The sequence below is a fragment of the Poecilia mexicana genome, unplaced genomic scaffold, assembly GCF_051168715.1.
Source record: "Poecilia mexicana isolate PSO_F unplaced genomic scaffold, ASM5116871v1 scaffold_11, whole genome shotgun sequence".
Classification (NCBI taxonomy): domain Eukaryota; kingdom Metazoa; phylum Chordata; class Actinopteri; order Cyprinodontiformes; family Poeciliidae; genus Poecilia; species Poecilia mexicana.
In genome coordinates, this window is record NW_028263380.1 from 8,209,373 (window position 1) to 8,222,129 (window position 12,757).

The following is a 12,757-nucleotide window of genomic DNA, read 5'->3' on the forward strand; positions in this document are numbered from 1 at the left end:
CCACTTTCTGTCAATTTCTAAAATGTGTAATTGAGCGCAGTTAATATTTCACTTCATTTTTTTTTTGTTTACTGAATGGTTATGTGTTATTTGTCAGGCTGAGAAAATTACAGTAATCAAAACACAAGCCAATTCACTGTTATTAGTTAACCTTAGAAAGCACATTACATTAAATTAGTCAGACTAATGCATTCAGCAATACGTTACTCGCTCTGAGATGCCTAGGAAAGCCAATCTTTGAGAAGAAAAGGCAATGATTGTGAATTATTGGGGACAAACAGAATAACAGAAGAAAAGGCAAAGAAGAATAAATGAACAATAAAAGGTGGGAATTAGAAGAAGGTGACAGCATGTAGGCAAGATTGGATGAAAGCACTGAATAAAGAAATCAAGAAGACTTATCTAAATGCAAATTTTCAAACTCATTGGAAAAAAAAGGCAATTTCCACCCTCATGGTCATCTAACATGAGGGACTGAGGAGTCTATTAAAGTTTGACCAGTTATATTGCATTTTTCTGCCTCTGTTTTACTGGTAGCATGCTGCTAAATAAATTCAGAACTTTGTTTCCAGAAAATGTAAAATCTGCTTGCAGTAGCTCCCACAGGGCTTCATCTTTTTTTTTCTTCTTCTTCTTCTTCTCTCTCTAAAGCTGATTGAATTGATGCAACAGCTGGAGCACTAATTTTTTCACATTATTTTTCATGATGCTCATATCTGAATCAACTGCCTCTGAATTTTGATCACCGACTTCCAGCCAAAGTCAAATCTGTCCTTGTCAGTCCTTCCATATACCAGAGCAGAAAATCGCTTCGGTGCAAACTGGTTCAGATCTGGAAAGTTGCCGCCGGTCAGATCAGTGTCATGCCGACATGCCTTTGGTGCGCGTGGATGAATACCTGCCACTCAGGGCAAATTATGAAACGCCAACCCAAGTATAGCCTTGCTTGAAGTACTTCTTCTAATAAACCACCCAGCATGCCTCAGCAGTCCTGTAGTGAAAGCGGAGCAGTAACAATGATGATTCATTATTAGGTATTTGAAATTTGGACCCACTGCATTTAAATTTGCAGAAACACCAAAAAAAAAAAAAAAAACCATGAGCGAAACTTTTGCACAAAATATAGACTCACTAGTTCACACACAGATGCTGCCTCTGGGGTTAACCGCGTCTACCTCCCACTAGAGTGTGACAGCAAGCAGACATAGAGTAATGAGATTCACTGCAGAGAGCCAGTTGGCAGCTCAAACAGAGTAAGAAAGAGAAGCAGAGACTGAGGTGCCCACACTTCATCTCATGTTTGGGGGGGAAAAAAATGTGTTGACTGACAACAATGAGGGGATTTTTGTGTGTAATTACAGGGGAAGCTAATGAGGATTCAAAAAGTCACTTCAACGTATACATTAAAAACATATTTTCTTCCTATGTCATTGTTTACAGAGAGAAATCTTTTATGTTGTCGTGCACTCATACAGCGTCTTACGAAAGTATTAATATGCCAGGGACGTTTTAATCTATTCACAACAGCACAAAATAGTCCATCGCTGGAAAGGACGAACACGCATGGCTTTAAAACTCAGGAAAATATTTTGCGGCAGTAACAAGTTGATGTCTTTTGAGGTAGCTCTCTCAACGTTGCACATTTCTACCAATTCTTAGTTCTGAAGCGTCACCAGAGCTGCTGCATTGGACAGTGAGTATCTGGTGAACTGCAATTTTCAAGTCTTGACAAATACTCAACCAGACTTAGATCTGGACTTTGCATATGAATGTGCTTTGATCTAAGGCCAGGCAATAAATAAATGATCAATTAACTGAATTTGCTGTTAAGACTATTAAATTTTTTTGAAAATGAAGTTGTTTTTTTTGTTTGTTTTGTTTTTATGTTTCCACCAATATGCTTTGTGGGCTTCCATAGCTCAGTATGATGTCGGCCCACCCCAGACTTGCCGTCTTTTTTTACGAGCATGTTTCACAGCTGGACTTTGAATTCAGTTCAACTCCCTGAGGGAATAATTGAAATAAAAGCAGGTTTTTGAAAATACTTTTTTTGTTTGAATGAAAAGAAAGAGAACTCGGTATGAAAAAATGTATAATTTTATTTCTACACTATATTGCTACAGCCCTACTTTCATCTAAAGTATCTTTATGGTTGCATTTCTCCTGGAATGTGAACCTCTGGTTCAGTCTTGTTTTTTGGGGGGGATGTGGTGGGGGGGTTGTTGCTGTTTTTTCTTTTCCCCTTGGCTTTTAACACACTTTCTTCCAGAATTGTGCTGCCTTTGTCTTTATTACCATTAGCTCAGAGTACTGTAGTTTGCCTGTTTCCGCCAAGGACAAGCTGCCCCTCAGCATGATGCTGTCATTATCACATTTCGCCATGGGGATGGTGTGTTCAAGGAGACGGGCAGCATAATTGGTCTCTACAGATAGTGTTCTACATTTCAAACTGTTTTGTTTGTCTCGCTAGAGTATCTTCTTTCACATGTTTGCTCTGTAGCAACATACAAATAGCACTTTAACAGATTTCTTTCAACAAAACTCATTCATGGAGACCAACTGTGAGGAGTTTCCTTCAAACAGTTATGTCAGATTCCACCTCTTGAGGTCTGGATCTCTGTAGTTATTCTAGATTCAATGCTTACACTGGTTTGGTCTGCTTATGTGGCTTATGTACAGTATTTGTCTTTTTCATGTCAGATATTTCGGCTGAGATTAATTTAATGAGGGCTTAATTTTAATTCTGTATTTGCACATGTGTTTTTTTCTTGGTAAACTGTGTATAAACAGCTTCATCTAAATGCTCATTTTTACTTTCTGAGTAGAAATGAGCTAATTGGTTGCTCGGATTTTTAACAATTGCACACTAAATTGTGGTGTTTTGTGAAAAGGAAATTTATTCAAAGTTATTTATTTGACTTTTTATATCCTTAAAAATCTCATCAGTCCTGGTCAGGGGGCCCTTGATTTTTGCCTCTGCAATCTGCAGTTAACATAAGAAGGTGCTTGATTGTGGAGGGCCGCAAGCAGCAGGTTAAAAAAAAAAAAAAAAAAAAAAAAGAAAATCAACCGTGATCTTGATTACATGGCAGTGAATTACAGCCAACAAGGGATGTAGTCCTTCCAGCCACATCTTGAGCACCTGCCACACTGTTCCTAATCAATGCAGATACGTCAGTAATGATCTGCTCATTAGGAGATATTGTCAACAAAGACAAAGAAAATAAGCCAAATCAGTTTGACCTTACTAGAGGAGGACACAGAGGGAGGCGTAGGCTCCAACTTCCTAGCTCCAAGCCACGATTAGTTGTAGATTCGACTGTAAGTCTAAGTAATATCCTGATATTAGGCGATGTAAGAATCTCCCATACTTGTGAAGCCCTATTCACATATGAGGAACCTCAAGCTGCTTTACTGGGAAAAAAAAAAAAAAAGAAGGAAGGATGCTAAAATGGACAACCGAACATTAAGAAACAAGAAATACAAATCTTTGTTGTATTCAGTAGGGCCCTGCAGGCCATTATGTCTAAGAATGCTGAAAGTGTGAGCTTCACTCCTGTGTGTCTATTAATAATTCCCTCTTATAAATAATTTGCTCGGTATAAAAATACAATGTAGCTGCTTCACCTTGTGGAATGTGTAGCAATACATACAGGTAATAAGACGAGACAATTTAAAATATGGGCTTCACAAGAATGAGACTAGCTTCGGTTTAGCTGAATTGTTTTTTTTTTATATATTCTAACAATAGTTTAATTATGTTCTCAATTGATTTAGTTGCTTTCCTTTTGAACTGTTGCTTTCCTTTTGAACTGTTTTAAATAATCTACTGTGTAAATTACTCCAGTCCAGATCTGACTTGTACATATTGTACATTGTAGTTTATATATATATATATATATATATATATATATATATATATATATATATATATATATATATATATATATATATATATTTTATTTTTTATTTTATTTTTTTTTTGACTATTTCTAAAGTCTTCACAATGCTAGAAAAGTTTAAAAACATAAATCTTTTGTGTATCCTCAAGTAAAATAAAGGTGTCTTATACTCAAAGTGATCGATTTCTTTATTTTTCTTCAATTAGACTAGAGATGATTAAATGCAGTTCGTTATTTTAAATTATCTGCTGAAGTGCAGCCTGAAATGGAAACCAATTTTAGTTTTGTTAGCATCTACATTTAGCCAAATAAACTTTTTTTTTTTTTCTGTATTTACAAACCATTTTCATCTTGTTTATACATATTTTTTCCACAGGCTTTCCAAAATGCTGCTGGATGCATGGATACAACCATCTTATGCTTAAATTACTCACTTTTGTATGTGGGGCTTATAATAAAAGCTTGGGATTACTCCACCAGTCAAATCCACCTACTAGCAACAACTAGATAAAAGGGACTAATTTCCCTTTGATGTAAAATATTGGCGGATTTTCATGTAGAATTATATTGTGAAATCTCCACCAGGTACCATTATGCTACTTATTACTGAAAAAGTTAGCCCCTTTTTTTTTTTTTTTTTTTTTTTTTTAAATAAAAGCCTTTCGCAGCAGCAGCAAATTTTACTGAGCTTACAATAACTGCAGTCTCAAAGCCAGCAAATGAAAAAATATATTTTTCTTTCTACTTGCATGACTCATCAGCATCAACACATAGCAGCAAACGACAAAATATTACCTTGAAATCTTTTGACAATATGCACCCTTTGAAACGCAGCCCTCAAGGTTGCCCTTTGCTTAAAACCTGCCTTCTCTCTCAGGTGAGTCGTTGCCATTAGCGACCTCCAATCAAATCCTGATCCGCTTTACAGCCAAAGGCCAATCCAGCTCCAGAGGATTCCATCTGGTCTACCAGGGTAAGTGCAGAGCCCACTGGCACACACAGGCCTCCTCCTGTATTGAGAGACTTTTGAATTTTTGACTGAATTAATTAACTTCAGCCATTGTTTTAGTTACTTGTGGTGGTGGGGGGGTTATGGTGTAGAGGGATTTCTATTTTCTGTTATTGTTTTCCTTAAACAATGTACTGTAGCAGTAGTGACATTTACCACAGCTATCCAAAGGCAAAGTCAGCGCTTGAGAAAGTTTAATGAATAAATAATTTAGTCTTGCATTTATATTGTAAATGAAATGATGGCCTGCCAAGACAAGGTGAAACTGTTTTTGTATCACTTTTTGGATCATACTAAGTATTAACTTACTTTATAAGCAGTGAGTTCTTGTTTATCAAAAGTAACTTATTAAAACCCATGCAAACTCTTTATTTTTTCCCCCATTCATAGCGGTGCCAAGGACCAGCGCCACCCAATGCAGTTCAGTCCCTGAGCCACGGAACGGTCGGCGCATGGGCAACAACTTTGCCGTTGGCGCGGTGGTCCGCTTTGAGTGCAGCCCTGGCTACATCCTGGAGGGATCGAGTGCCATTGAATGCTTAACAGTCCCCAATGCCCTGGCACAGTGGAACAGCTCCATACCCAGCTGCATCGGTAGGAAATCAATGCTAAAATCAAACACTTAGCAGTCTGTGTGGTTTTGTTTTGTTGGGGGTTTTTTTTTGCAGCTTTTTCCACTTCCTTTCAGTTTCACTAATTAGCTTGTTTGCTAACCAGAACCATCTTTCCCTTGTTTGCTCTGTGTCTGCTTCTCATGTGACACCCTAAGAGTTAAAGCCCTGTCTCCTCACAGCTGTCAGCTGCAGGCCATCACCTGCACTGATGCGGAGAGATTTAGCCGTGAGGCACACAGGTGCAGGCCATGTTCGGGGTCAAAAATACACACCGATAGAAACAGACATGACAACATGGACAGTATTGACAATAACACATGGCCTTCACACACACAGGACGTAACACAAGCAGATGCTGTCACCAGATGTGAATTTGGCACAAAAGGCAGGAAAGACTCATCTGATGAATATAGATGACAGTCGGCAGGAGAGGTGTTTGGCGCAACTTTTTCTTGTTGTCATGATTGGGGAATTAAAGGATGTACCCTGCAAGGCTTGTTCATCATAAACTTTATCTAAACAGTTTGTAGTACAGGTCTCAAAAATATAGCGCACTGAAAAATCTTCCATAGCACTTGAACATTACATATTACATCCACAAATTTCCATGCATTTTGTTGGGATTATACAACGTATGTTAAAACCCACACTGTTTGTTTTGCTGTGAAATGGAATAAACAGTACACAGGTTTCTTTATTTATTTTTTTTTACCCTAATGTAATCTATATCGAAGTGTTTGTCTACAATCTGAACAACCCAATTATCTTTTCACACCCCAAGAAGTCTGATCTTTAATGCCACTACAGTACATGGCATTAAAGAAGAGACATATGCGATACTTTTCAAAGTGTCTGCAGTCTGATCGACTGTGATGCATTTTATCCAACTTTTACGTCATTGATGTTCAAAACCCAAAGTGAAAGGCCGATTAAACAGTGTTTTTAGCACAGTGGTAGCTGAAAAATCATATTATTATTGCAATATTCAGCTATGCTGCTTCTTCCATCTTTTAAGCTAATTAAAATTGCTCCTTTTCTTGCTGCAGTTCCATGCGGAGGTAATCTGACCCATCGGACTGGCACCATCTTATCTCCAGGCTACCCTGAACCTTACCTCAACAGCCTGAACTGTGTGTGGAAGATTACTGTTCCTGAAGGATCAGGGATCCAGGTTTGTTTGTCGATTTATTTGCTCAGTGTTCTCACACCTCTCCTGGACGTTAGGATTGTCACACATGGATGGAATGTGCCGATTTCTGGCAGCACAAAATATGTAACGGTATATACAAATCTGCGTTTGTTTGACTTTTACATGTGATATAGAAAATAAGCCCTTTGAAGTAAGCCCTTCATATTTTCAACAGAGAATTGAATGCACATCTTTGAGGCTTACTGATAAGAAAGTGTGAATCTGTTTTATAAAGTAACACGTAAACCTGTCGCAATAACACATTTTGCTGGACAATATGCCGTCCTAGAAATGATTGCGATAAATGGTAAAATTGTTGTTTTGTTAAATGATATAATAATAATGGCATATTAATGCAAGTACACCCTCTCAAAGATCAATGCTAATTTCTAAAGAATATTTAAAATTGGAACTGGAAGACACTTTAATTATCCAACATAAATAAACCAAAAACAAATAAAATGGATTATGAAGTCTGTGTAAACAAACCTGCCTTTCAAAATATATTAAGAAGACTCAGAGAAAACAGGCAATACTGTCAGTTTGGACTTTTGTGGGGGGGGGGGGGGGGGAAGGTGTAAATTTGCTCCTATGTACTGGTTGTCAAATGTTTGCAGCATTTTTTTGTAATGAGATTATAGGGCTTGATATCTTGAGCAATTACTGAAATGGTCTTAGTGTGCAACATTTTGCGCTGGCCTTTTTGCATTTTCTTTGTCAGCTAAGCAACCCTGTAATTGTGGAGTATCACACGATTCGGACAGAGACAGCCCATTGGTTGTAGACATTTTTTTGTTTCTCAAACTGGTAAAACTGCATCTAATGATTCCGTTTTAGGGGGTCGATGGGGGTTGTGAAAAAAAAAAAAAATTCTGATCACTGCGGGGCATGACAGAAAATATTTGAGCAACACTGATCAAATGTAACAGGAACAGAAGTGTTTTTGTTTTTTTTAATCAAATTGTAGAAATACTTCTGCATCACGTGGCTCAAGCCGTTGGCATTCCAAAGGGTCACTAATGAATCCATATTCCATCGTATCAAGGGCACCACTTTAGCTTCTCTGGGTATAAGACAGTGGCTAGAAACTGACCTTGCTCAGGCTCCAAATGTAATTCTGAAGATCAATTTTCTAGAAACTCGAGATCCCTCAACTCGAAATGAATTTATATGTCACTGCTTCCTCAATTACCTCGCCTCTCTTTCCTGGGAGTTCACTCGGTTTTGCATATTGTTATTCTTTTTGATACGTTTGTGATGAAACCTTGCTGGAACTCGGGCCGGGTCCCAGCGGAGGCGCCGGCCGGAAAAGTTTTTTAGCCCCGCGTTCCAGCCTTTGTGCTTAATGACCTCAGTGGCGTCCCTCAGCTATTAGCTCCCCCTCCTCAGCTCGGTGTCCTTGCAGGTCAAACACACGAGACGGGCCACAGGTCCACTTAGCATTCTGCTTTATCCGCGAACCTCGCCGACGCTCTGATTTTAAATCGAGCAAAAGTCCGAGCAGACGAGTTACTATGGCGACACTTCGCACAAATTACAGCATGAATAAAAATGCTCATAACTACAAGCTTTGTCCAGTTAAACACACGGGGGTTGTACTCTGTTTTCATACACACAGTAGCAGATGGCTCCCTGTTCCCTGCTTGTTCCTTTTTCACGTTTCTTGTGCTGGCCTCTCTCTTGCTCTCTTCTACCAGCGACCAGAAACACATTAGATTGGAGTGTCTCGAGCCAAAAGAGAACTTAGAGGAGCGAGGTGCCTTGTTGGCACATTTGCTGCGGCCCCCTAATGAAAGATCAATCTGTGATCTGCCTCGTCTCCCCAGGAACCCAGTGCACCAGAGCCCCTGCAGCCCCTTTAATTGGCTCATATCCGATCCATAGCCATCACAGGCAGCTGAAGAAGGCAGAGGAATGAGTGCGTGAGGCGAACTGAAAGGAAGGCATGGAGGAAGTGTAAAAATGAGGGATGACACAGAGAACACTGCATGAGTGAATATACATTTTAAACCAGTGTCCAAGGGTAAATTTGCAGCAGCTGACACAGCATGGCTGATGTCAAACATCAATTCTAATCTATCGCTCGGGCAGTTTCACAAATTTTTTGGTGGGCATGAAATTCAGTCAGAACCCATCAAATATAAGTTTAAATCCTTCTTCTGGGGGCAACTATTGTGAGCTGCGAGCCTGCACTTTCCCCTCAGAGTGGCTACTTTTCATCATCCAAGACAGTTTTTAGTACCTTTATGCTCATTTTGCCTTTATTTAATATACCTATGTTGCATTTAATGAACCCTTAGTAATTCTTATTAAAAATTGAGTGCTTAAAACTTTAACACAGCTCATCAAGGTAGTTCTTAAAAAAATGGAGAGTAACTAGATACACTCCCTTGTTAGATTTATTCAATTTCTTTCACAGGTCTAATTATCCGTATGAGGCCTGGTGTGCTTAAAGCACTTATACCCAGTGATTTTGCTAGCCACTCCTGTAGTAAAGAGGGAATGGGAAAAAGATGAATTCCTTTTTTATTGTGAGATTTTTTTTTTTTTGCCGTTTTATGGTAAAAATGTTGCAGAAGCTGCATGTGTCCCGATCTGAAAGTTAGAAAAGTTTTCAGCTAAATTACTTCCAAAACTTCTTCGCATACATTTTTTATTGCGTCTCAACCTCATTATTCTTTATCTGTAGCTTTTGCTAGTTGCTTCCTTTTTCTTTTTCTTTTTTTTTTTTTGAGCATACCATTTCTGATCTATTCCCTGAATCTATTCACCCTTTTCAGTGTTAAACTAGTATTTACTTTGGTCTCGTAGATTCAAGTAATCAGCTTTGTCACGGAGCAGAACTGGGACTCACTGGAGGTCTTTGATGGAGGCGACAACACTGACACACTCCTGGGCAGCTTCTCAGGTAAATCGAATTTTGTCTTTAGCTTGGTTAAAACCCATTTACGTAACAGACAAGATCATACTCCAGTCAGGTTTTACAAAGTATATACACTACTTTGTGATGTCTTCCACAATCCCTGGAAAGTGCATAAAAGTTTGCTTGCAACCTGAAAAACATGAGGAAAAAGTTTGAGATTTACATACTTCTGCAAGGCAATCTGTGCTTTTATTTGGAGTCAGTTATGCACATAAATTTCCTGCAAAAATAATCCCACTAACTGAAGTGAAAAAGTCTGTCTCTTTAGCCGTTTGCCAGTGACGCATGCAGTAAGTCATGGCCAGCCTATGGAGGAGATTGCATTGCTGAATTCCACTATTAATCTTCTCTCCTAGGTACAACGGTCCCCGCTCTCCTCAACAGCACCTCAAACCAACTCTACCTACACTTCTTCTCCGATATCAGCGTGTCCGCTGCCGGATTCAGGCTGGAATACAAAAGTAAGTAGAAACACACAAGGCCATTCCACTTAGATCAAGCATGAGTCGGTGTTAAAGAATACCTTCTCGTATTTTTTTAAGGATGCCACATTTTTCCTTTTAAATCTCTTATATGAAGCGTAATTTTTTGACTTTTTTTTCTTCTTCTTTCCGTCTTTGTTTTCTTCTTCTTCTTGGTCTCTTCAGCCGTCTCTCTGACCAGCTGCCCAGAACCTGTAGTTCCCATGAATGGCATCAAGATAGGGGAGCGTCTTCAGATGAATAATGTGGTGTCTTTTCACTGTGAACCCGGCTACACTCTCCAGGTAAACTCTTCTGCTTTCATATGGAGTTCAGTCACAAATGACCCTCAAAACTACATTGATGTTTTTTTTTTTTTTATGACATCTTTACAGTTAGTGTATAAATAAAAATGTCCAAGGAATGTAACAAAATAATTGGTCAAGATTTTCATACATTTCAGGTTTTGTTCCATTTTGACCTTTTTGAAAGGTGCTAACTGAATTTACACTTAGTTATGCTAAAAGTTTTCCATTTGATGTCTTGCAACAATTAAGAAAGAAAACTGATCTTCATAAGAGCCATCAAGTAAATATTTAATTTCATAGAATAAAAGGCTGTCATTATCAACTCAATTAATTCAAGTGTGAACACTGATTGTAATCTATGATGAGTCTATTATTTTAAAGCAAAATGGTTAAGAACGAGTTGAGCAATGCCTCAGGAGGCTCACCTTTACGTTAGATCATATAATGCCAAGAAAAAAAGTGAAAAAACAAACTTGTTAGATCTCAAAATCTGTAACCAGTTTCTATATTTATATTTTGTGTGGCAAAATGATTTAATTTTCTTTAGGAAATGTATGACAGGAAATTTTAGGAAAAAAATAACCTTTTAAAACTTTGGTAAAACTTAACACCATCAATGTGAAAAACCTGTATAGCTTCTGGAATAATGTCCTTGACACAAACAAATCAAAAACTTCAAGAAAACCTTTTTTGGCAAGTGGGTCTCTTAGAGTCATTAATCCAACCAGGAGCCACACTGTTTGCCAGAAGATTCACTTTTACAGCTGGGATTAGACTGATATTGTGTTATGCATCCCAGTGACTCCAAACATACATTTTAATCCATAAGCAAAAGCCTGAAGACAGAATGTCTTTGGAGTCACTTCCTCAAAGTCCAGCAGAAAAGCTTTTTTTTTTTTTTTTTAATGCTGTTTCAACATTTTGGCTTGGTGCTTTTTAAACAGTTTATGACTCCATTTTGTGGTGCATCTGAGTTTTTCTTTTAGGAGCACAGAGGGATCATTAGCACGGTTTTAATGGCTCTAACGTGACTTTAAGTTCCGGGAAACACAATTGGGCAGGATTAGGTCCCTTTAGCTGTGGTTTTGAAAATAAAAGTTTTAACTTTAGTTTGTTAGATCTAATTTTGAAGCACTTTCATTGTTTTTGTCTTTTTTCCAAATTAGATATAGGAGTCAGCTTTGCTTTACATCCGTGCATTGTGCAGTTCATTTTGTTTCCCTAAGCCAGCATGGTTTTAACCCTCCACCTGGTTTTCAACGCAGGATTGCTGCCACATTACCAAGCTGTTTGCAACCTGCAAATATGACTACATGCAAAATGCTGACAGTATCACAGGGCGGCGGCAATGCACACGAGTTGTTTGCAATGAAGCGGCAAAGAAGAAGGTTGTGGTAGATTGCATTTCCATAGCAACAACTGCTGGGCATGGAGCCCTCAAACAGCTTTTTGGAGCAAAAAAAAAAATATATAAAAAAATACATCCAATGCTGAAAACCAAGCGAAAAGATAACTTTTAACTAAACTGAATAATTTAACTGAATAAATGGTAAACATGTGAATAAATAATTATCCCCAACATCAAAGCCAAGCCTTTTAAAACCCGTTTCTTTTTTTTTCTGGGATATTGAAGAAAAACAGGATTTTGGTGTTTAACCACCAGCTCAGTCAGGGGGAACATCGATGAGCCAAACGGTGAAATTGCATACCTCATCCATGATGCACAGCATAAAAAGGACGTTTTTCCAAAGCACCTTATATGTTAAAATCCTGTTTTAAAAATGATGAATTACTGGTAGGAGTTTAATTGGCTGCAGATCTATTAACTCATTTTTTGTTTATTTCTGCTGCTTATTGAGGAAGTTCTATTGTAATAAATGTTCTTCTCGCCTTTGATTACAAATCATTAAATCTGACAGATAAAAATAGCACAGCGAGTCAAAATGAAGGTATTATTCCTCAAGCTAAATATTTTCTGAACGTCCTGTGAACCCTTCCAGCTGCAGTAACCCATTAAGAGATGTGAGGACGAGTATATTCCAGAAGTTTAAAGACTTGACACCGAAGTCGGTATGAAGTCTCAACCTTTAGGTTTGTCGTAACAAGCACTTGATCTTAGTGCGACTATACACACATTTCCAGAAATGTCTGCAGAGTTGAAGCTTCATCTCCTTTCGAAAGTGGGGCAGTTTATATCTTTGTTGCAGAACTTTGAAAGGCAAATTTCAGAGAAAATTGTTAAGCCCATTCTACGTAACCACATTCTATTGGGTCTGTACATTTTTCATACTTAAGCATCTCAAAAATACAGCTGAACCTGCAATATTTTGCAACACTTTTGGTTGATGTAG

The 12,757-nt window shown here is 38.2% G+C and overlaps 1 protein-coding gene across 1 annotated transcript in view; it reads left to right on the top strand.

The window, feature by feature from the left end:
* Positions 1–12,757, top strand: part of csmd2 (CUB and Sushi multiple domains 2) — a 108,435-nt gene that overhangs the window by 49,242 nt on the left and 46,436 nt on the right. The window contains exons 25-30 of the mRNA XM_014985606.2: positions 4,780–4,875; positions 5,302–5,505; positions 6,572–6,696; positions 9,526–9,622; positions 9,994–10,098; positions 10,285–10,403. Of these exons, the coding sequence (XP_014841092.2) occupies positions 4,780–4,875; positions 5,302–5,505; positions 6,572–6,696; positions 9,526–9,622; positions 9,994–10,098; positions 10,285–10,403 (746 nt within the window). The remainder of the gene's footprint in view (positions 1–4,779; positions 4,876–5,301; positions 5,506–6,571; positions 6,697–9,525; positions 9,623–9,993; positions 10,099–10,284; positions 10,404–12,757) is intronic.